The following is a 25,000-nucleotide window of genomic DNA, read 5'->3' as shown; positions in this document are numbered from 1 at the left end:
TGACAATTTTGACAATTTTGACAATTTTGACAATTTTGACAATTTTGACAATTTTGACAATTTTGACAATTTTGACAATTTTGACAATTTTGACAATTTTGACAATTTTGACAATTTTGACAATTTTGACAATTTTGACAATTTTGACAATTTTGACAATTTTGACAATTTTGACAATTTTGACAATTTTGACAATTTTGACAATTTTGACAATTTTGACAATTTTGACAATTTTGACAATTTTGACAATTTTGACAATTTTGACAATTTTGACAATTTTGACAATTTTGACAATTTTGACAATTTTGACAATTTTGACAATTTTGACAATTTTGACAATTTTGACAATTTTGACAATTTTGACAATTTTGACAATTTTGACAATTTTGACAATTTTGACAATTTCGACAATTTTGACAATTTTGACAATTTTGACAATTTTGACAATTTTGACAATTTTGACAATTTTGACAATTTTGACAATTTTGACAATTTTGACAATTTTGACAATTTTGACAATTTTGACAATTTTGACAATTTTGACAATTTTGACAATTTTGACAATTTTGACAATTTTGACAATTTTGACAATTTTGACAATTTTGACAATTTTGACAATTTTGACAATTTTGACAATTTTGACAATTTTGACAATTTTGACAATTTTGACAATTTTGACAATTTTGACAATTTTGACAATTTTGACAATTTTGACAATTTTGACAATTTTGACAATTTTGACAATTTTGACAATTTTGACAATTTTGACAATTTTGACAATTTTGACAATTTTGACAATTTTGACAATTTTGACAATTTTGACAATTTTGACAATTTTGACAATTTTGACAATTTTGACAATTTTGACAATTTTGACAATTTTGACAATTTTGACAATTTTGACAATTTTGACAATTTTGACAATTTTGACAATTTTGACAATTTTGACAATTTTGACAATTTTGACAATTTTGACAATTTTGACAATTTTGACAATTTTGACAATTTTGACAATTTTGACAATTTTGACAATTTTGACAATTTTGACAATTTTGACAATTTTGACAATTTTGACAATTTTGACAATTTTGACAATTTTGACAATTTTGACAATTTTGACAATTTTGACAATTTTGACAATTTTGACAATTTTGACAATTTTGACAATTTTGACAATTTTGACAATTTTGACAATTTTGACAATTTTGACAATTTTGACAATTTTGACAATTTTGACAATTTTGACAATTTTGACAATTTTGACAATTTTGACAATTTTGACAATTTTGACAATTTTGACAATTTTGACAATTTTGACAATTTTGACAATTTTGACAATTTTGACAATTTTGACAATTTTGACAATTTTGACAATTTTGCCAATTTTGACATCTTTGACAATTTTGACAATTTTGATAATTTTGACAGTTTTGACAATTTTGACAATTTTGACAATTTGACAATTTTGACAATTTTGACAATTTTGACAATTTTGACAATTTTGTCAATTTTGACAATTTTGACAATTTTGACAATTTTGACAATTTGGACAATTTTGATAATTTTGACAATTTTGACAATTTTGACAATTTTGACAATTTTGACAATTTTGACAATTTGACAATTTTGACAATTTTGACAATTTTGACAATTTTGACAATTTTGACAATTTTGACAATTTTGACAATTTTGACAATTTTGACAATTTTGTCAATTTTGACAATTTTGACAATTTTGACAATTTTGACAATTTTGACATTTTAAACATCTTTGACATATTTGACTTTATTGTATTTTCTGACTTTTTTGAAATTTTTGACCTTTTGTGACATTTTTAATAATATCGTCATTTTTGTATTTTTTGTCGATTTTGAGAATTTTGGTTATTTTTTAAACATCAACAGCTTCGACTTTTTAAACTTTTTTTTGCTTGTTTGACATTTTGCCACTTTCGACGTTTTTAATATTTCCAATTATGTTTACCTTTGTTATATTTTTATGTTTTTTACATTTATGTTATTTTTGACATTTTTTTTTAAATTTTTATTAGTCAGATCATGCAGTCAGTCAATCTTTCAATCAGCTTATGTATGAAACTTCAAAGTGTACTTACTTTCAAAGTTGGTATAAAATTAAGGCTCCAGATTTTGGAAGAGTAACCTGACTTTGTCAGTATTGCGTTTTATCAGGAGTCTCAAAGGCTTTCGCCACACCAGTGAATATCGTTTTTCTTGTGTTGTCGATGTCTTTTCTCTACTTTTGCTACATTATAATCTATGTTTTTCAATCAACTTCATTTTTTATTTATTAAGTTACCAAACCTATGCTTTCGACACGCTTTCATGTTTAAAGTGGTCCTCCCAATTTACTTAAAAAAAATCAATCCATCTTTACATTACTTACAACCAGATTAAATACTTTGTTTGTCTTCTAAGGTTGTCTTCCGATATCAAATTGTCCTCCCAACAAGTTTCAAATTTCGATCGATACGTTCAGGCTGTCCTCTCAATGCGCCTTTCAGTTTCAAAATGTTCTCTCAACTAGCTAGAAGTTTCTGTCGATACGTTTAGGTTGTCCTCTCAGTTCGCTTCAAACTGCTATCGATACGTTCAGGCTATCCTCTAAACTCGCCTTTTAGTGTCAAGCTGCCATCTCAATTCTTACCAATGCGTGAGAGGACATATCTCTATTCGCATTTCAATTTCAAGTTCCCTCTCAACTTGATTGATATTTCTATTATTACGTTCAGGATGTTCTCTCAACTCGTCTATTAGTTTCAAGCTATTCTTCCGATACGTTCTGGTTGTCCTCTCAACTCACTTGAAACTTCTGTCGATACGTTCAGGCTGTCCTCTCAATTCGCCTTTAAGTTTCAAGCTGCCCTCTAAACTCGCTTGCGATATCTACCGATACATTCAGTCGGTCCTCTCAATTCGAATTTCAGCTATAAACTCCTTATCATATTGCTTTGAATTTCTATTATTACGTTCAGGCTTACATTTCCTTAAGGCTTTCGAAAGGGCATCCATGTTTAAAATTCTTGTGCCACTCGAAAACACTTGCGTGCCTTAAGATAATATCTTTAAGCGGTTCAAGAACTTTCGAGTCGAACTTTTAAACGCCTTAGCTTTAAGTCACAGTAAAGTTTTTGAGTGGCACATAATGGTGTTTGCGGGAATGTCCTAGTGTTGTTTTATTGAACAAAATGATACATTTTATTCGAGTGATCTGAAAGTCAAAAATTTCTCTTGTACGATCGTACGATCATCTCACCAAAATTGACCCGCGATTTTCCCCTTTTTCTACTTCCAGCTACTACGGACAGTATGAATGGCGTCGGCAACATCGTCCTGCTAGCAACGGAACAGGTCGAACTGGGTAGTGAACATGACATCATCAGCAGCAGTAGCAACAGTAACAACAAAAATCAAAACAACCAGTTGGTCATAACCAGCAGCAGTAACAGTAACGGCAATGGCCACACCGCCATCATCGGTAGCAGCAATAATCATCCGGCCCATCAGCAACAACCGTCCTCGGCCGCCCTGCACCAGCATCATCATCATCATCTGTCCCATCTGCCGGTGTCGATGGCCGCCCTGATCCGAAATGGGGGAGCCGCCGTTGTTACTCCGACGGCTGCCGGTGCAACGTCGTTGGCCAATGTTGTGGTTCAGGCCGATGAGGAACTAACGCCCCTCACCTGGCTACACGACAAAAATCTGCTCAAAGGTTAGTAGAAATAACAACAAAAAAAAAAACGACACAAAAATTGTACCAAAATTACTCAAAAAAGGACACAAAATGTCAAAAATTAAAATTGATTGGATGTTTTTGATTGTTTTCTAATAGATTTTTCAGAGGGGTTGGTCACAATTTGCCTCAACTATACTTTGCGTCTAGTTTTTTTTTAATTTCTAGTGTACATTTTCAAAGGGTTTTAAGTCACTTTCCAAGATTTAGTATGTCGAAGATCAAACCCTTCGAAAACTTTCGATGATATTTGCTCAATTTGTTCCATTTTTAGTAAATTTGTTACCCACTAGCAAGCTAGCTAGCGCAGATGTTTGTGCCACTTTTAGTTTGGCGTCGATGGCGAGCCGGTTTTTTTTTGCTAGCTATAGCTAGCTTTAACATGCTTGATTCGAGATCGCCCGAGCATCATCCTCACCTCACATGTTTGGGATACCTTCATCTAACTAAATAGTTATATGTATGCATGTACGGGTAGTGTCTAGTAGAAGAGTGAGACCCGGCACACAGCCGGCAAGTGTCGCCTTCCTCTGTCCACTTTCGATAGCAATCGAATCTCTATCATAAAGTACTTGTTCTGGGCATCTTCGAGTAGGAGGTCTAACGACTGAAAGACGGAGGAAGAGTGGGGTGAATAGATAAATTTGCAAACTGTAAAGAATGTGTGCTGCTCTTATTTTGATTTATTTTTACTCGTCTCTGTCTCTCTCGCCTTTTCTGTATGTCTAAGATGGCCGGCCGGTGGTTTTGTACCGGCACCGATGACCACCATCTAACAAATCGGCCAGAGTCTAGTGACTTCGAGACGACGACGTCGACGATGAATGCAAATAGCGGAATAGTTTTCAGTGCCTTCTTTTTCCCTCATTGCAACTTTACAGCATTCCACACCTTGGCCCGACGGGGCGGCGCGCATCTTTTCGGGCGATGTTATTTACGGAGTATTCGGTAGGCGGTAGTAAGCCACAGCGATCTAAAATCTAGAGCAATAACTCAAAATTCACTTGTTATGTCATGAAATTCCGTGCACATTTGGCGTCCCTGATTCAAGAATTCGAACAGTTGGATATTTAAATTTAAAGATTAGGTTTTTTTTTGTAACAGAATTGGTTGTTTTAAAATCCCAAAACAAAAAATTAGGTTTTGAAAATAATCATAGCACTTGAAAGTGACTCGCAGTGTTATGATGTTCGTGTTAGTGTTGCTTAAACTGTAAATTTGATGTTCGTTACTTTTTCTTTGAGGTTTCTTGAAATTATTGCCTTCTCTTGATTGTTTACAGAGCTTGAACTGTATTGCATGTTTGCTAACTTTAGATATTCTTTCTTCAAGATAAATCACTCAAATCTCTAATACTTTTTTCGCTCTGTGTGTTCATGCGTCTTTGAAAGATTTCCTGTCTGATTTTAGAACCAAACGGCATTCGCATGAATTTGAAGTGTTGGATGTTTGGATGTTGATTTCGAAGAATTTCGGAGAACGTTTCTTCTAGATAACGATCACATTATGAGTCTATGCAAATGCCGTTTGGTCCGAGAAACAGTACCGCAAAGTTGCAGGGAAAAATTTACACTGCAATGAAAACGTACAGGAAAATTATGTGATTTTTCCTCTAATTTTTTTTTCAAAGTTTTCAGTTTTTTTAATGTTTGACGTGTTTGAAAATCTGTTCGAATAACTCAAAATTCATATATTATATCATGTCCCTGATACATCAGTTTTGAGCTTTCTAATTTGAACCGCTGAATATTCAAATTAAAAAAATCAGGTTTTCATCAGAATTGATTGTTTTAAAATTCTAAATAAAAAATTAGGTTTTGAAAAAAAAATTATATCGCTTGAAAGTGATTCGCAGATATTGGAACTTTGTTATGATGTTCGTGTTAGTGTTGCTTAAATTATAAATATGATGATCGTTACTTCTTCTCTTGATTATTTACAGAGCCTGACCAGTATTGCATTTTTTTAACTTTTGTTATGGCCACTGCATTATTCTTTCTTCAAGATAAATCACGTTATCCTAGGCTTGCCAGATACTTTCAGGAAAAAGCGGGACATTTCACGAGAAAAAAGCGGGACATAGCCGAAAAAAGCGGGACATTTTAGAAACTCATAAAAAAGCTTAGTTGTATACATATACCATTAGCCAAAGTTGTTCATAGAAAGTACACTACACTAAGTTTTTTCTACATGACTTCTATTTACACGGTTTTCGCCATATGCACCGATATTTTCCACGGTTCATACAAATGCACACGTATTTTGAGGGAAAGTATTTCAAGTTGTGATAGTGTATAATATAAGACAATTTGATTGAGATTCCGGCAAAAAAATTATAATCATCTTAAATTATTTGGAAGCAACCTAAACAATATGTTCTTCATACATTGAACCCAGAGGTGGAAAACAGAAGAAAAAACAAAAAAAGCGCTCAAATGTCAAATTGATCTGATTAAATCACCGACCAGTGAGCAAGCATCAAATATTGTTTCATTAGAATGACCATTCTTAAAATTTTTTTTAAGCCGTTCAGAGAGTTTTGCATTGAATAAGTTTACAAAATTTCACCAAATTGAGCATGCCTCATGCTTTGCTGATTTTGTTTGGTTCCGGCACTAATTTTTATCATAAACGATTACAAATCTTTTCAAAAGTGCTAATTTTTTGTCGAAAAGTAAAAAATGCTGCAGCAGAATTTCTATTTGCCTGACCTAGGGTTGAACGTGCTGCAAGAAAGCATAACTGAATCAGAATGTTACTATTATGCTAAGAACTTTAGAGTTATTCAGTATTGTCTCATATAAACTATGAAAAAGACTGCTTATTTTGAGAAAAGACGTATTTGAGAGATTTTCTGTGTTGAACCAATGAATCCAAATTGAGATACAAGTTTAATTTCTTCCAGTTTAAGTTAGAGAACTTTCTATAAATTTCCCAAGAAAAAAAGCGGGACATTTGGATGAAAAAGCGGGACAGGGGGACATTCAACAAAAAAGCGGAACATGTCCCGCTTTTGCGGGACGGATGGCAACCCTACGTTATCCCCTAATGCTTTTTTAGCTCAGTGTGCTCATGCGTCTTTGAAAGTTTTCCGGTCCGATTTTAGTACCAAACGGTATCCTTAAAAATCTCAAGTGTTGGATGTTTGGATGTTGATTTGAAAGAATTTCAGAGAACGTTACCTTTAGATAATGATCGTATTACGAATCTATGCAAATGCCGTTTGGTTCAAGAAACACTATCGCAAAGTTGCAGAGAATGATTAACACTGCAATAAAAACGTACAGGAAAGTAATGTGATTTCTCCTTTAAATTTGTTTTTATCTATGCAAATGCCATTTGGTCCGAAAAACACTACCGCAAAGTTGAAGCGAAAGATTAAGACTGCAATAAAACGTACAGGAAAATTATGTCATTTCTCCTCTAAAATTTTTTTTTTCAAAATTTTGAGGTTTTTAAAAGTTTGACGTGTTTAAAAATCTGTTCACATAACTGAAAATTCGCTTGTTATGTCATGAAATTCCGTGCCAATCATGTCCCTGATTCAACAGTTTAGAGCTTCCTAATTTTAACATTTGGATATTTAAATTCAAGGATCAGGTTTTCAACAGAATTGATTGTTTTAAAATTCTTTGAGGTTTTGAAAAAAATCATATCACTAGAAAGTGACTCGAAATTGATTGGCAATTTGAAGTGTTGGATGTTTGGATGTTGATTTGAAAGACTTTCAGAGAACGTTTCTTCTAGATTACGATCGCATTACGAATCTATGCAAATGCCGTTTGGTCCGAGAAACGTTACCGCAAAGTTTTAGAGAAAGATTAACCATGCAATAAAAACGTGCAGGAGAATAATATGATTTCTCCTCTAAAATTTTCTCAAAATTTTCAGTTTTTTAAAGCATCTGGTTTTACCGTGTTTGAAGATCTGTTCGCATAACTCAAAATTCACTTGTTATGTCATGAAATACCGTGCAAGTTTCGTGTCTCTGATTCAACAGTTTAGAGCTTTCTAATCTGAACCGCTGGATATTCAAATTTAAAGATCAAGTTTTCAACAGAATTGTTTTTTGGAAAATTAAAAAAAAAATCAACTCTGTGCTCATGCGTCTATGAAAGTTTTCCGGCTCAATTTTAGAATCAAACGGTATTCGTATAAATTTGAAGTGTTGGATGGTTTGAAAGACCTTCAGAGAACGTTTCTTCTAGATAACGATCACAATACGAATCGATGCAAATGCCGCTTGGCCCGAGAAACGTTACTGCAAAGTTTTGGAGAAAGATAACCACTGCAATAAAAGCGTGCAGGAAAGTTATCTGATTTCTCCTCTAAAATTTTACCAAAAATTTGTAGTTTTTAAAGCATTCGAGTTAAACGTGATGAATCACGTTATCCCTTAATGCTTTTTTAGCTCTGTGTTCATGCGTCTTCAAAATTTTGCCGGATCGATTTCAGAACCAAACGGTATTCGCATAAATGCGAAGTGTTGGATGTTTGGGTGGTTTGAAAGATCTTCAGAGAACGTTTCTTCTAGATAACGATCACATTACGAATCTATGCTAATGCCGTTTGGACCGAGAAACGTTACTGCAAAGTTTAACAGAAAGATTAACACTACGGTAAAAACGTGCAGGAAAATAATGTGATTCCTCCTCTATTTTTTCCCAAAATTTTACAGTTTTTTCAAGAATTCGAGTTTGACGAGTTCGAAAATCTGTTCACAAGTCAATCGTTCCTTTTAGTTTTATTCTAAAATTTCTCACTGTCGCCCTAAATTTAGAAATATTGGCTGAATATAGAAGGAAAATAAAAGAAAAAATCTCACTGACATTATATTAAGGAAATTAGTTTGAGTAAATTTATTATTATGGAGCGTATGAATTTGCAAATATACCGTTTGGTTTGAAAAAGTACCCGAATTTTTTTAACGTGTTATGAAGTAGGCTTCGTTCAACTGTTTAAAGACCCAAATGGATCCTAGGGACTATCACATAAAAAGCTGAAGACTGAATGAAAGTAATACACCTGTACGTTGAAATTTCTGTTATAATTTAATTAAGGCTGTTGTTAGTTATCATGCTTGAACCTTCTTTTCAAGAATGTCTTGCTCTCCAATTCAAACAGAAACATGCCAATGGATTCAACTTCTCTTGAAAATTGGCTGATGAAGTATTTTTGTTCGGTTTAAAGCGAGTAAGTCCTTGGAGACATTACCTAAATAATGCAACACCATTTGGACTGAAAAGTGTCCTGAATATATTCCAATGTGTGATAATTAATTTTTTCAAATAACCAACACAAGAATTTTTTTAAATATCAAGGACGTTTGAGAGAATTAAATTTCAATTTTTTGAAAAACACATCTTTGTACTACATTGTGTAGCTGGATTGTGTTCTCCCGTTTAACAAGAAATTGCGTTACCGTGGCCTTTGGGCCATTACCTCATGATCTATATTTTCTCCCATTTTCCGATCATAAACCGTCAATAATAACTGGTTTATAAAAGTGTGCCGCTGCCGTCGAAAAACACATGGACTATTGGAAGAAACATGTCGAAATTTGGTGGGCGAATAAAAAGTCAACCAAACAAAACGCCGCCCGCTCCATTCCCGGGGAGTGGTAAAGTCATTTGGCTAATAGATACAGATACACTGTTGTCGGTTAGACTTGAGGCATTACTCGGGAGAGTAGTTTGCCGGTAGCTGCCGTAAACATACATGTGTGTACCTACTTTTATCTATAGGAACATGCATTTTGACGACGACGATAGTTTGTTGGTTAGTGCATCATCACGACATCGAGTCGATCCTTGACAACAGTCTAGGCAAATTCAAGTCATTGGACTGTGGTTTTGTGAGTGTTTTTTCTTCTTCTCATGTCCGCGGGGAGTCTTCTTTCTAGGAGAAGAACACCAAATGCCTAGAAGAACAACCCACACCCAACTGGCGAAAACCACCACGAAAATCGCGAAAACGCGAACTAGTTTATGCAGCCAAGAAAGAGCCAAGCAAGGGCCAACAACCTTTGTCTGTGTCTCTCTAGCGCGCGAATATTTTGGCCAACAAATGTGTCGAGCATCTTCGAAGCCTCGTTTTTTTTTCTGCTGCGTGATGCGGTCCAACTCTCTAGGAAGACACATGCGAATCCGGGGGAAAGAAGATTTTCGACTGCTGCTAGGCGGCGGGCGTCCAAATATCTTTTTTTTTATGATGCTGAGGTTTCTCTCGAAATGCAGCGGCCGGCACATTTTCCGTGGCCGCCGGCCGCGCGAAGAACCACAACAACAATCTGCAAATAGGGCTATTTTTGCAACACGATGGCACGCATCGACTGGTTTTTGGCAGCTTTGCGCTTTTCCATTGCTGCTGTTACCGTGTAAGAAGTATGACAAGGCAATGTAACATTGAGCGGTTCCAATTCGAAATTAGTGCGTTTTGAAGCATTCCGATCTTTTGGCTGACACAGGGTCAAAGTAGTACAGTCAAACAATTGTTTTTGGCTTTCTACAAAACCATGGCCAAAATTCTGAAAGTATCTCGGACTTTTTTTAATTTGAGACAAAATTCGCTAGGTTATAAGCCAATTGTCCATATAGTAGTTTTTTTTCAATTGAATATAAAAGTCCTTAAAAAAGATGAGTTTTTTTTCCTGTTATTAAACTTCTGGATAATATTTTGTTGAATCTAAGAAATTCAGAAATTCTTTTGCTAATGTTTCTTTCTCTTACCTTCCAGGTATCAACCTGTCCAAGGTCCCAGTGTCATCACCGGACAGTCCCCGGCAGGCCGGTGGCGGTCATCTTTCCCCAACCAGCGATTTCGTGGAAGACTCGAGCGTGTCGGAAGACAACACGTCGTCGGCAAATTCTTCCTCAGATCAGGTGAGAGTGTTACCTGCATTTGTTTATAATTGAAGGTTGGTTATATAACGTTCAAGTATTTTCAACAGAGTATCGGTGTCTTCTGTACGGAAACGATCCACCCAAATGGACGCTCCCTAGCCGGATTAACTTCGACGACCACTCATCACCACACGTTCCAGCTGGCCAACGGAAGCCACAAAACGGTAACCATCAACGGGGACACCATCATCGAGCTCCCAGTCAGCAGTATGGTCAGCATGGGCGGCAGTGATCAGGACAAGGATCAAAAGTCCCCCTCATCGACGGCCTCATGTGGATCTTCGGCCTCGCCTCCCTCGTCGGCTTCCTCGCAGTACAACTCGTCTTCACCGTCGCCGGTTCCTTCGCAAGCCGGCATGGGATCCGGACAGTACGGCGGTGGTGGTGGAACTAATAGCGGGAACAGTACCCCGGTTCATCAGCACTTCCACAAGCGGTACCTGAGGGAGGAACACGTCAAGCAACAGAAGCAGGTCATCAGCTCTTTTGTGACCCCGGTCAAGCAGCAATCGAGGTTAGTAGTTTCAGGTTTCATCTAAAGAATCTTTTGAAGTTTATTATGGTTTTTTTTCAGTGCGATGAAGTTGGAAGATGGAGAAATCATTGAGGACCGGTACTACCCTTCGACTCCGATCAAAAACGGTTACGCCATGATGACGGCATCGCCGAACGTGAGTGGTGACGATTATCCTTCCAATGGGTATGGTTTGTTGAAGCCGCCATCTCCTCCACTTTCGCCACAGCAGATGAACGGAACTGGATCGATGGCCGACATTCAGAACCTATCGTCTCAGCAGTCTCAGCAACATTTGCAGCAATCGTCGTCGATCTCCCCGTTGCCATCACCGATCGGAAATGGCAATTCCAAGCTGTCGCCACCAAAAGCCAAGCATCCGACAAACGTGCCATACGACCCTCTGGTGCACATCCACAACAAACCGCCGTACAGTTTTAGGTAGGTTTTGTAACATGTTTGGAGTGTTTTTCAAACCGAATGGATATTTCACGTTTTCATACTTGAATAAAAAACTGAGACATCCGGGGTAATTTTCATACCAAACGGCATTCTTATGTTTTCTAACATGCAACGCTTGGAGCGTTATTTGACCCGAACGGCATGTTCATGTTTTCGTACTTTCGTTTTTAAGCTCCCTGATATTCATGGCCATCGAAAACTGCCAGCAGAAGGCGCTTCCGGTGAAGGAGATCTACGCCTGGATTGTGCAGCACTTCCCGTACTTCAAGACGGCACCAACCGGCTGGAAGAACAGCGTTCGACACAACCTCTCCCTGAACAAGTGCTTCCAGAAGGTTGAGAAGGCTGCGGTGAGTTCCTCTGAATGGAAATTTGTACGAGAGACATACTGAAAAAATTCTCTGCTTTTCTATAGAATTTGGGCAAAGGATCACTCTGGATGGTAGAGCCCCAGTACCGGCCTAACTTGGTCCAGGCCCTATCTCGGTCACCGTTCCACGCCGGGTCCGGTATTGATAAGACTACCTACAAAGCCATGCAGCAACAGGCTGCTCAGCAACGCTCGACGGACAGTCCAACCAGCAGCGTTGGCAGTAGTTATTCCAAGGTGAGCTTCATAATACGCTGTAACCCCTTTAAACCCTATTAACTAATCCTAACCTTCAGCAGGACACCTTCCCATACCTCACTAGTCGTTTGGCTCCGGGTGTTGAGGCGGCACAGAACGGCCTATCGCTGCAGCATCTCGCGTCGCATCACGTGTCCCATCCGGATTTGGAGGGGGATGACTTCAGCCGGTCATCGACTCCGATCGATTACGACGCTGGGGGAGATCTACCACATCATCATCACAACGGCAGCAATTCCTACCATGCGGCGTACCACCTGGCACAGCACGGACCCCTTCCAATGTCTACTTCGGTGACGTTGAATGGTTCACCGGTGGTTGGAGTCAATGGACATCACCCGTCGGGTGATGGCTTGAACCGCGACTGGAGCGCCGATACGTTGGAGGATGTAAATGCCGCAACCGCCATGTTGGCGCTTAAACATGGGCCGAAAATCTTCGCTGAGGCCTTCCACAGTGGGTAAGTTGTGGTCTTTTTTTTTTACAAAATTTTAAGAAACTGATAACATATTCCTAAATTTTCTTTTTGGTAGAACTCCTCCGGTCATAACGACCTCACCGAGTGAAGATCATACCTACTCGGCCGGGCGAGGAGTTATTGCGCCGCCTCAGACGCCGCCATCGCAACACAACCACCACCACGGCAACCAACAGCCGAGCCATCACCATCAAGCTGTGTCGAATGGGACCGCCGGGTATGGTGAAGGGTTGCGAAATGGAGGCAACGCCGCTGCCGGGCAGTGCAATGGGAACCAGAGTGATAACGGGACTTCATCCGATGCGGCCTACGAGAGTAGTGAGGAGAGGTAAGTTCCAAAGTCCCCGAATGTACGCACCTTGCTGTATGTTTCGATCTATGATAGTTGTCGTGAGGTGCAGTTTTGTGGCACTTCTGCAGGATAATGTAGACACGATACTCTTGCATGAATTTCCCGGGCAAATATTTCCTTCTTTGTTATAAATTTCAAGCTTCAAACCCCACACAATGGATCACTATAAGCTATACTTATCATTGCATTTTGTTCTTGCAGTCAACACCAATCCCCCGCCGATGACCTCGAAGAGGAACGTCGTCAGGCTGGCGTAGACGCCTTGCTAAACCTAGCTGGCATCACAAGCAGCTATCCTGGTTCAGCTCCTACAACTCTAAACACAAACTCATCGCTCAAGAGAATGTTCAACCGCGGAGAAGATAATGACGAAGAGGATCACCACCAACCCTACCCCACAGATTACCAAACCGGAAGTTACGCCCCGCAGCAACTGGAGGGAGTTCAATCTTCCTCCGTCTATAGCAGCGTCGTCCAACAGCAGTCTTTCCGCCAGTACTACGCTGCGGCTGGCGGTGGCACTCCAGATGACCTCAGTACGATCAACGGTCGCTATCCTTCGTCCCACTCACCTTCGCCTCCGCAGAAGAAGAGCAAACCTTCGCTCGGGTCATCACCCTCAGCCCGAATGCTGAAAAAATTGAAAAAGAAGGCTACCTGGGCTCGGTAATAAACCTTGAGGATGAAGAACACCACAATCACACAGAATTACCTTAAATCAACAAACAAACAAAACAAACACAAGATGACGCCTTCGTTTTAGAGACTTTTTAGCGCAGAAGCACCTCTATAATCTATTATCTAAATCTAACTACAAGTAGTTATTTGCAAAAAAAAAAACAAACAAAAAGAAGCAGTGCAAACCTTACCGAGTTTAGTAAGAGAGTAAGACAAGGGAAATCCCGTACTAAAATAAAATGGAATGGGAAGGTAATCATCATCAAGGATCTCTTCCCACAGAAATTTAACGAAAAAATACAACAACAAAAAGTCAATATTTGCGTCAGCATGAATCGGCCTAGTTGGTTCCGTGCTCGTAAGCCTAAGATGAATAGTGAAATGAAAAAAAAATTAGCAGTAATTTAACCTGTTAAGAAAGCAAGGTCTAGACTATTACTTCTCTTTATATGCTAAAACAGAAAAAAGTAAAACAACAATCGCGCATTGTTTAAAAAGTCAACATTTTAGAGGTACAATACTACAATAATACACAAACACAACAACCCGGAAAAGAGAAAAGCTCACAATAGCGAGTAACCTTTTTATTTTCTAGCAAAAACTTACCTAAACTTATTTCCTTAAAACTAGGTCAATCAGATTTGTTTCTATTTTCTTCAAATTGTTAGTCAATATTGCTTTTGTTAATCATCTTCTAATATAATAGACGGATAGCAAGATAAATTTAAGCGCCTGAGGAAAATTTTCGAAGAAAACTTAAAGGTGACGACTGACTTGTAAACAGATTTTCAAACGCATTAAATTCGGGAGCTTTAAAAAACCTGAAAAACTTTAAGAATTTTTTTACAAAATTAATCACATTATTTCCAAATGCGTTTTTGTTACAGTTTTCTTTCTTCGAAAGTTTGCGGTAGCATTTTCCGGACCAAACGACATTTGCATAAATTCGTTCGTCGTTATCTAGAAGCAACGTTTTCATTTGGATGATTTGAAAGTCTTCCAAATTATCCAATCATTCAACATTTCGAATTCATGCTACTACCGTTTGGTTCTAAAAGCGCTTCGGCAAACTTTCAACAAACGATGAACACCGAGCAAAAACAGCATTAGGAAATAACGTGAATCATCGTAAAGAAATAAAAAAAGTTTGATGTGTTTGAAAATCGACCTAAAAAAAAATCAAACGAGGACTAAAAATACCAACCAAAATTGCATTTGAACACGTTTATTTTTTTCTGTTGAAAAAGTTATTATTTAATTTTTAAGAAGTGCAAAATGACGGGGGAAAAGTATGAGTAAATAAGCACATACCAGTTAGTTCTTAGTCGATGAAGGGAAAAATCGAACGGATAACAGCGAAATTTAGAAAATTTCTTTTTTCACTATTCGTTTAAAGAGCTTAATTAGATAAAACTTTTTAAGTCGATTATCAAAAGATGGAATAGAAGAACGAGAAATGAATGAAACTTGAAAAAAAACAAACCTTTAAAAAAAATTGTGGAGAAAGAACTTAGTCACTCGCGCCTTGAATTATATATTGTAACACACTATCTTAGGAGAACTTAGCTTAGTCGGAAAATCGTTTTAGGGGTTAAGGAAGAATCACATTTTCTACTGTTTAAATTTCTAGAATGAGAAAAATAAGAAAGTATAAGCCCGTTTACACCACACATACATAACATAAAAAACAAACAAGCAAAAAATGCCTACAATCACACAAAGTCGAAAGAGAAATAATGCTTAAGAAAAGAGGTGGGCGTAGCAAAGTTTCAAACTCATGGATATAAGGTAAAGAAACAATAGATTGTTAGATGGTATGAGAACACTGAAAAAAAATGTGAGCGAGAAGCGAAATGTGGAAAGCGCATACCAAAATCCAAGAAAAGCTGTACGTTAACAATAATATAAACAAAAGAAGGAAAAAATCAGAGATTTTGACAAAAAAAACAGCATAAAAAAATCGAAAAAGCAGAGTCGCAGACTCTCACACAAAGATGCAAGTGTCAAACACTTGAAAACGTAGAGACATTACACGCAGTCACACAAAATTTCACGGTCAAACTCAAAACAAAACACAAACACAACTGCTAGAGAAAAAAAGCAAGCAAAAACCCCTTTGAATTAAAACAAATAGTGTATGAGTCTGTTAGTAGTTGTGTGTGTGTTTGTTTTTATTTAGAAACAGAAAAAAAAACTAGAGAAGTACACGAGCTTTTCGGTGCCAATTTACCCATTATATAAATACTATTGTTTGTTCCCTGCTACTACTATTATTAAAATTATTGTCAATATTATTATTATTATTGTTTCATGGCAAGCTTTGTTAATTTGCTTGAGAAGCTGTTTTCTTTTGCCGTTCTTTAGATTCAAGGAAACATTACCAAAACAAAGGAAACAAAACAAAAAAAAAAAAAAAACGAAACGATTTCAATGTTTAGAAACAGAAAAAGTAAATCAAGTTAAGTTTGTTAAACCTACGTAGGCAAGATTATCGCTAGATGACCCTATTTTGCCTCTTTTCCTTACAAATAATAATAATAATATAATCGTTTTAGACACAATGATGAGAAGAAGGCTCTATCGAGAGTTTAAACGTATGTGTATGTTTAGGAGTATGAGTGTGATCTATAGAAAATTGGTTTGTTAGAGAGGGTGAGCGAATGTGCAAAAATACGTGTGTGTCTGTCGTATAAAACTATTTCATAGTTTATCGCAAGAAAGAAACCTGTTTATTAAACTATCATTGATTGGATTGAATTAAGTTTTTTGTGTTTTATTGTTTGTATGATTTCTTCCAAATGTCCTATTTCGTTGATTTTGTTTTTCCTTTCTTTCTTTTGAATTTTTCTTATAAATACTCCTTTTCTAGTTATTTAAGTTGATGCGCAAAGCCGACAACAATCTCGAAACTGACGCGGGAAAATATTCGTTAGGATATCGTCTAACTACTTATACGCTTAAAATCGAAACAACTGCAAAGCAAAGCAAAACAATGTATTTTTCACCCACACAAACACACGCTTTTAGTGTTACTAGATTAATATTTAGAGAAAAACGTCAAAAAATCTATAAAAAAAATAACTTAAGGTATATCGATAGTTGTCTTAATGCGTAAACAACACAAACATGTGCACTCTGAAAATCATCACGGAAGAGAAACAATGTTAAGAGTACGAAACACTAACACACAGCTGCGCTGAACAATCATCAAGCGAATCGTTGCGAAAATTGTTACACACACACTAAACATTTTCTATCACTCTGTTTTGGTTATGAAGTTCACTTGAAAATTTTAAAACATGAGCTGAGGCATATTTTCAAAAAAAAAAAAAACAAAGATAACTGATTTTCCCATCCAAGTAGGCAATGTTCTAAATTGTGATATTACACTTTACAGTTGATCATAGATTGCTTGATTTGTTTTCGTTTATTTACGCATTAAAGTTATACGTTTTCTCCGTACTGTTATCGTGCAAATTCAGAAAGCTCCGAACGAGTTTGATTTTTCTCAATTTAAGAACATTAATTATTCCCTTTCGTCTAGTTCGCGTTTTTGCAGTTGCGAATCATTCCTGTGAAGTACGAAATGGAGGACCATTGGTCGCACGTTTAATTTTTACAAGAATTCAACTCGCCAGGGTAATCATTCCTCGGACGCTACTGTCCGTTCAGTTCGGCGAGCACTTGCTGTCCACTTCTTAAATTTACTGACATTTTTCTCAATGTGGAATCCCGGACGGCCCGCTTTCAGGGTTCATCTCGAGATTGATTCTCAACTGGCATTATCGATCACTAGACACTTCAGAGCTCAGTTATGCTAGCGATTGCTTTCGCTGATGTAAAGAACTTGTCTCTAAGACTATTACAGTCAAAGGCATAGCTAGGATGACACACTCAAGAGAAACTGCCTCTGATGTTGTTGTCGATCTATGCCAGTTTATCACGCCTCTGACAAAAAAAAAGTGAGCAAAGACGGTTGTATAATTTTCTTAAAACACTGAATTTTTTCCGCTGTCGACCTTGGAACTGGTTAACTGGACTGGAAGACAGGAACAAAAAGCAGTATTCCAGAGGTTCTTATGCAGAGAATTGTTAAGCTTAGTCTACTAAGCTATCTCATGCCGTTTCCGTTTTCTCCACTGGCGCGGGGCAAAACTTTTTGTGAATAAATAAACAGAATCGTCGCCCGGGACGGTCCGATACGATACGAGTTTGCATGAATATTTTATTTTCATAGTACATATTCCGTCTCACGACATTGTTAAACATAATTCCTAAAATTCATTCGGTCAATGGCAACCGTTTTCCAATTTGTGGGGAATCCCAAATTCGCCTGATCACGATTGGTTTGAACTCCACTCTCGTTTCGCTCCTGCTCGTCTGGTGTCTATCGAATTCGCGGCGAACACCTGTTTTGCAGGACAATCGTCCGGCATTCTCGCAACATGTGCTGCCCAACATATCCGGCCCGTCTTCACCATCTTTGCCTCCACACTCCGTTCTCCTGCACGCCACCAAAGAATACTTCGAGTGTTTGCGGGTCCTCGTTGAGCAATATCCACGTCTCGTGCGACTCGTGCCGTGGAGGACAACCGGTCTAATAAGCGTCGTGTTCAGGTTAAACTTTGTGCTAGGGCTAAGTGTTCTCGAACGCAGTTTCTTGTGAAGTTCACAGTAGGCACGATTTCCGCTGATTATTTGCTGCCAAGTCTCACGGCTGGTGTCATTGTCTGCGGTCACCAGGGAGCCAAGATAGACAAAGTCTTCGACTATCTCCAGCTCGTCGCCGTCGATCGTGACCTTGTTATTACTGGACAAGCGGGTTCGGTCGGTCTCGGATCCGCAGGCCAGCATGTACTTCGTCTTGGACGTATTAATCATCAATCCAATCCTTCCTGCTTCGCGTTTCAGTTTGCGGTAGATCTCCTCCACCGCCGCAGATGATCTGCCGACTATATCAATGTCATCGGCAAAGCAGATAAGTTGACTGAATCTGTTGAAAATCGTGCCCCGCATTTCGCCCACCGCTCGTCGAATAACACCTTCTAGCGCCACTGATTATCATGCAGAATAGACCATCACCTTGTCGAAGCCCTCTGCGCGTTTCTAATGAACTCGACAATTCACCCGAAATCCGCACACAGCACTGCGTTCCATCCATCGTCGCCTTGATCAGTCTGATCAGCTTCCCGGAAAAGCCGTTCTCGTCCATAATTTTCCATAGCTCGTTACAGTCGATCGTGTCGTATGTGGCTTTGAAGTCGATGAATATATGATGCATAGGGACTTGGTGTTCCCGACGTTTTTGGAGGGTTTGCCGTCTTGTCAAGATCTGGTTCGTCGTAGACCGTTCCTCCATGAAGCCGGCCTGATGACTTCCCACGAATCTGTGTGCTGTAGGCGGCATTGAGGGCAGTGATTGCTCGGTAGTTCTCACAGTCCAATCATATCCCCTTCCTTCCATTCCTCCTGCTTGTTTCGCAGATCCGAAAAATCAACCGGTATAGGCAATCGGCCAACTTATCCGGGCCGTTTTGATAAGTTCAGCTGCTAGGCCATTTTCATCAGCCAACTTGTTTCTAATCATTTGACGAATGGCTTCCTTAACTTCACTCATCGTTGGGAGTCACTACTCTACGTCGTTGGCCACGCCAGCGATGCGTTTTGAGGCGGCAAAATCGAGAAATCTGAGGCCTTTGTTGGTTTGAATTCCTACTCTCTGCCAACCTGATCGTTAACGATGACTATCTTGATATCGCGGTTTGGGCAGCGATCGTATTCACGTTCCAGCTGTGCACATTGATGATGCTTGTCCCTATTCGTCGCGAGGGTCTTCGCCGATTTCTATCCGAAATTTGTCTAGTCTCATGTGAGGGGATGAATAATACGAGAGTGTTAAAATCCCAGAAAAACAAAAAACAAAAAAAGCAGCTAGTCTCACTATCTCGCAGGAGGACGTCCGGAACCCCCTATCTCAGTTAGCATGCGACCATAGCATCTACCGATGTTGGGTACCGGATCTCCGCTAAGGTTGCTCGCAACCCAACTGGCATCACGGGGAGGTTGATAATCGGGGTTGTAAGACAAGAGGTTATATGACCACTACCCAAAAGTTGCACATTGCCTACCATTCGCCAGCTGTTATCGCTGTTGAAATCCTAAACCTGAATGTTTGTCAATTTCAGGGCCGACGACTTTCACTAACGACATATGATGTTGACCAGACATCTGTCAAACATCTCCCGGGTGTCGGTACCGGGATGCCAAAAAGGGATGCTGATTGCTGAGGTGATATGTATTGGTTCAGAAATGAAAGGGGGAGAAAACTTGATTAGGAAGACACAAGAAATATCCCAATGTCATGCCGAGAGCATAGCTGGTGTACACGAACTCAGGTTCGAAAGTTCGTTGACGGGGTTCGTAGGTCATCGGATTTCACCTCCAAAGGTCAAAGGATTTTCTTACTTGCGACCTAACTGAGGATCAACAGAACGAAACTCGATCACTTTGATCCAGACCGTGGTTTAGGCAGTAGCGAGGATTATTTCCATTTTTCTAATTTGTCTCGCGAATCGTCTAGTAAAAGTCAAAGTCGATCGATCCAGTCAGAATGTCATCTAATGATAAATCTCAGTCTCAATCCAGCAGTTTCGTTTATGACGCATGGATAAAAAATTTTAACAACAAAATTGGCTTTATTCTTTGATTTGGAAAATAAAAAACCCGGGAAAACCCGGATAACACCGGGAAATCTTCGCAACTTTATGCTTAGGCATCGTATGTCTTTCGATACATGCAGTTGAGTCTGCTCTCCAAACTCTTCGAGTGTTAAGCTCAGCGAATTTAAACAGATCACGCAGAGGATCGGAAACATTTAATTTTTATTTGTTCCTCGTCAACTGAGTGCATCATTTGATTCAGCAATGAGTTTTACATCCGATTCAATGTTTTTTGCATCTGAAAAATTGTATTCTCGTTTGTTACAATAGATTTTTCGAAGAAATTGCATAAACTTAGGGAAAATCTGTGTGATTGAGGCTCTTCTGGTCAACTAAACGCTAAGCAGTGTACATCATTCGGTTCAGCAATGAATTTCACACCTTTTTCATTCATTTTTATGCATTTTCAAATGCATTGTCATTTGTTATAATGATTTTTTTTTCAACATATCGCTCGATTTTAGGGGAAATCGGGGTAATTGCGGCTATTTTAGTAAGCTAAGCACTAAGTGGTGTACACCACTCGATTCAGCGACAAATTGTACACTAGATCACATGGTTTTTGCATTTGGTATGTGAATTGCTCGATTGTTACAGTGATGCACATTTATGCACAAGTTTAAAAAAGTTAGGGGAAGTTTTTTTAAGTTTAAGTTTAGGGGAAAAGAGGAAAAATAAGTCATTTTTCGTAGTACAATCAAAAATTGGAGTACACCAATCGATTCAGCTGACATTCTTACATTAAAAAGAATAGTCTTTTTTTTACCTACGCAGATTGCTACAATCGAAATTCTACCTCTACACCCAAAACAATAGGGGAAATCAGGCCAAATGAGACGTTCAGAGTCATTTTATCAGAAAGCGATGTAGACTATTCGATTCCTCGTGTTTTTTTACTAAAGAATGGTTTTTTTTTCTAGCAAGGCGTTCTTGCCTGTATTGGGTACCTTTTTGGCTCGAAAATCTCTACTGTGCAGCGTCGCAACGCGCCGTTTTTCTATTTTGTCACGGTAACTATGTTTACGAAGAAAAAACTTTACTAAAACTTCCTTTGCAACGATACTTTCCCATCACCTCTTCTTCCACCACATTGGGTGTCACCCACTTGACTTCGCAATCGTCTTTGTGATCAAGGTTTTTAGAAACTCAAGGTTCTCCGACTTTCACAGTAAGTAGGCGAGGAGTGCGCGGGGCGCTCAATGAGTTTGCTTACAAACATAAAAATATTTGCTCAGCTGTTAAGTGGTTTGTTGGTGAACAAACTCTTTGAGCTCCGTAGTTACAAAACAAAAATGGCAAAAATGACTGAATCGGGAATTTGACATACGGTAACACCTCTTATATATACAAATCTTGGTTGTGATGGTTAGATCGGTCCTGGGTTGCCAGGTGCCCTAATTTGTCTGTAAAACTCAGACTATTTACCCTTCGTCCAGATATTGATTAGACACAGATTTTGCCTGATTTTTGCTCAGAGTGCCCAAATTTTTCAGAATTGCAAAATTGAGTGATCAAAGTAGTGATATTGATGTATCGGATATGATCCGTGAGTGCCAGATTTTATAGAAATCTCGCTTGTACGCATTGGCATTTCAGCAATCATTTTTTAAAACTTTTATTTTTAATCAGATCGTCTTGGTACGTGATAGGAAACTGTGGTTTTTTATATAGTTTTCAACTTGAAAACAACCCAAATACCAACCTTCCACCGTTCACACGCATCTTCCATCTCCTTCTTTGGTAAAAAATGTGGTCTTTGTACACACACTGACATTTTTCCAAAATTTCCATGATTTTTCATCCTCAACACCTGGCATCCCTGGATCGGTCTTTCTATTACTGTATTTGGTCACTCTCTGGAGCCACTTATTTCGAGAGAAGCATTTTTGCGCCATTTATACTCTTTTGTAAAACTACTTACTTGAGCTTGAGCTTGAGCTTGCTATCAACTACGGTCCACCTGCGGCCCCCGCAGGCCAATGGCATAATGGTTGCACTCCGTGATTGGTTCGAGATAATCAACATTGCACAATGAACCGAATGAAAGGTGCTGGGAACAAGCAACGCAATCTCACTGTACAGTTTTGAGGATCTCCTACTTTAAAATGAACCAATAACGACGCCGGCCAAGTCCATGTAGTCGATAGGAGGAAGGGAAGTGCAGCATATGTGGAGATATGTTTAGCGGAGGCCGGCTGTACGCCATCCCTCCACAAATCTCCACGCTGAATGTTTGGGGAAAAGGTAATATGGTATGGGAAATCACCTTGGTAGGCGATAAAACCACTTGAAACCTGCGCTCCTAATATCCTAACCCGCCTAAGTTTCCTATTGAAACTCCTGATTAAGCCTAGAGGCCGTAAGAAATATAAAATGATATTTAAATAGGTTGTGAAATGTACGGTATGTTTAAAGGATACAAAGGGTCGTTATTCTCCTGTTTTTGTATTAATTATGTTTGGATTGGTTATTCGGAGTGACACACTTAACATATGCAAACCTAACATTATACATTATTACTTTAATAATTTTTTAATTGTCCCTAGCTAAACTCGGCCTCATATAACTGAATATATAAATTATGTTATGTGATTAGATTGATGTATGAGGAATTAATTCAAAATAATGAATACGTTGTACAGTTCGAGAAATTCTATAATAAACTATTACAATTTGGATTGATTAAGTATCGACTTTGGAAATTACTCTTTTGTAAAACTACTTACTTCGATTAAGGTGTTGATGTCGATGAATGATGCAGATTTATGTGCAAACAAAATTCTTTACAACTTTTACAATGATTCACTGCCACAATTATTTCTTGCTATTCATCTGTATTAAAATTTTAATTTTTTAGGATTTCGAGATTTAGCAATCTATGGTCAATTGATTTGTATTCAAATTACTATCTAGGTGTATTTTGATTTTTAATAAAAAAAAATCGGCCATAACAATCTCCGAACATCACGCGTAATACCGAACGAAGAGCCAATGTGCCAAACTCTCAGAAAAAAAAGTCGAAACAACAAAAAGAAGAAAAATCTATGAAACACTCACCCAAGCAACTGTTATCATAATGAATATATTATACACGTACATACGTATACAAACACATGTTCACCAACACTAGTAATCATATTAGAGCTAATATAATAATATTAATACTATATATACTGAATAGAAAGCCTTCGTTCGAAATGCCTCGTTTTTTCCTTGAAAACTCTGAACGATCAGGGTTGGTGTTGTTTTTTGGAGCTATAAGTTTTCGCTGTTGTAGAAGCTACTTGTAGGTATATATCTATTATACAAATGCAAAAGTATGTATCTTTAGGAATTTAGGAAAAAAAAGAAACCATACAACTGTTTCATCTACAAGAACACGAATACACACACTCACAATAATCTATTGTTATATAGTCTTCCAGATGAATATTTACACTGATAACAACACACAAACACTTGAACACGTGGTTAGAAATGTGCTGTTTTTTGTTCGGGTGTATATTGCTACGAGTTGAAAAAAAAAATGAAACACTTTGCTCTTACTCTTCAACACAACTAGACTATCTTCTGGTAACGAAATGTTAACAGTTAAACTTGCAGAAACAATTCTAAACGGCTTACCTTAAACCTTAAACTGAAAAAATGAAAAAAAAAACGTAAATAAACCTGCTGTACTACTCTGATATACCTTCTTCTTAGCTTCTGCTGAGCACCGTTGAAAAAATCAACAACCAACAATAAAATATTAACATCAACTATAACAACAAATGGCAACAAAGCATTCAATCATTTCAAATGTAAAACATTCAAACATAGTGAAAAAAGGGTGTTCTCGAAATCGGGTAAGCAAAATGGAAAAGAAATATATACTTATATACATAAACCTATATGCATTCTTTAATACATACTAAGTAAAAACTATACGACATGTGTAAAACCGAAAAAGAAACATTAAAAAAAATACCAAGTAGAGAATGTTCAAAGTTTATCGTAAATCTATCGTAGATCTACTGGCATTAAGAGACTGCACAGAATTAACAAAAAAAGGAATATAAAATCACTAAAAACATGAATCACAAAAAACGAACACAGATGTTGCATGTGAATGGTAGGAAAAAAACCATAACTTCTTAGTGCGCTATTAAAAACTACAAGTGTGAAAGAATGGCAACACTGCGCGCCTACTTCTGCAGCTATACACTTTACATCAAAAAAACAAAATGCCAGCCGCAACACAACAGTTTCGCAAGCAATACCATTTTAGTGTGACAGAGCATGGATCGGTGGAGAAATAATGTCACTTTTTTGACATTCATCAATTGATCGGATGTTTATCAGTGAGAAAGTTGCTACCCAACCAAAAATCGAATTAATCATCCGATTGCATCTTCGAGGGGCTCGGAAAATTTAAACAAAAAATAACCTGATAATGGTGGAAACTTAATTAGGGACACTCGTAGCATTTATATTTAAAAACAAATATTTAGATGAAAACAAAACAAAAAAAACTG

At 37.9% G+C, this 25,000-nt stretch overlaps 1 protein-coding gene across 2 annotated transcripts; it reads left to right on the top strand.

The window, feature by feature from the left end:
• The first annotated feature begins 3,318 nt into the window (after positions 1–3,318).
• On the top strand, positions 3,319–25,000 carry LOC129760651 (forkhead box protein biniou). 2 transcript variants are annotated; one of them, XM_055758308.1, is made up of 9 exons: positions 3,319–3,732; positions 10,489–10,634; positions 10,703–11,169; positions 11,230–11,610; positions 11,804–11,981; positions 12,047–12,238; positions 12,301–12,719; positions 12,793–13,065; positions 13,291–25,000. In XM_055758308.1, exons 1-9 carry the CDS (start codon positions 3,327–3,329, stop codon positions 13,757–13,759), a joined length of 2,931 nt encoding a protein of 976 aa, XP_055614283.1. In that variant the 5' UTR covers positions 3,319–3,326; the 3' UTR covers positions 13,760–25,000. The 2 variants fall into 2 exon arrangements, with proteins under 2 accessions (XP_055614283.1, XP_055614282.1); XM_055758307.1 differs by having other exon boundaries at positions 12,298–12,719.

Source organism: Uranotaenia lowii, unplaced genomic scaffold (genome assembly GCF_029784155.1).
Source record: "Uranotaenia lowii strain MFRU-FL unplaced genomic scaffold, ASM2978415v1 HiC_scaffold_703, whole genome shotgun sequence".
In the NCBI taxonomy this organism is placed as follows: domain Eukaryota; kingdom Metazoa; phylum Arthropoda; class Insecta; order Diptera; family Culicidae; genus Uranotaenia; species Uranotaenia lowii.
This window is presented reverse-complemented; position numbering and strand designations above follow the sequence as displayed.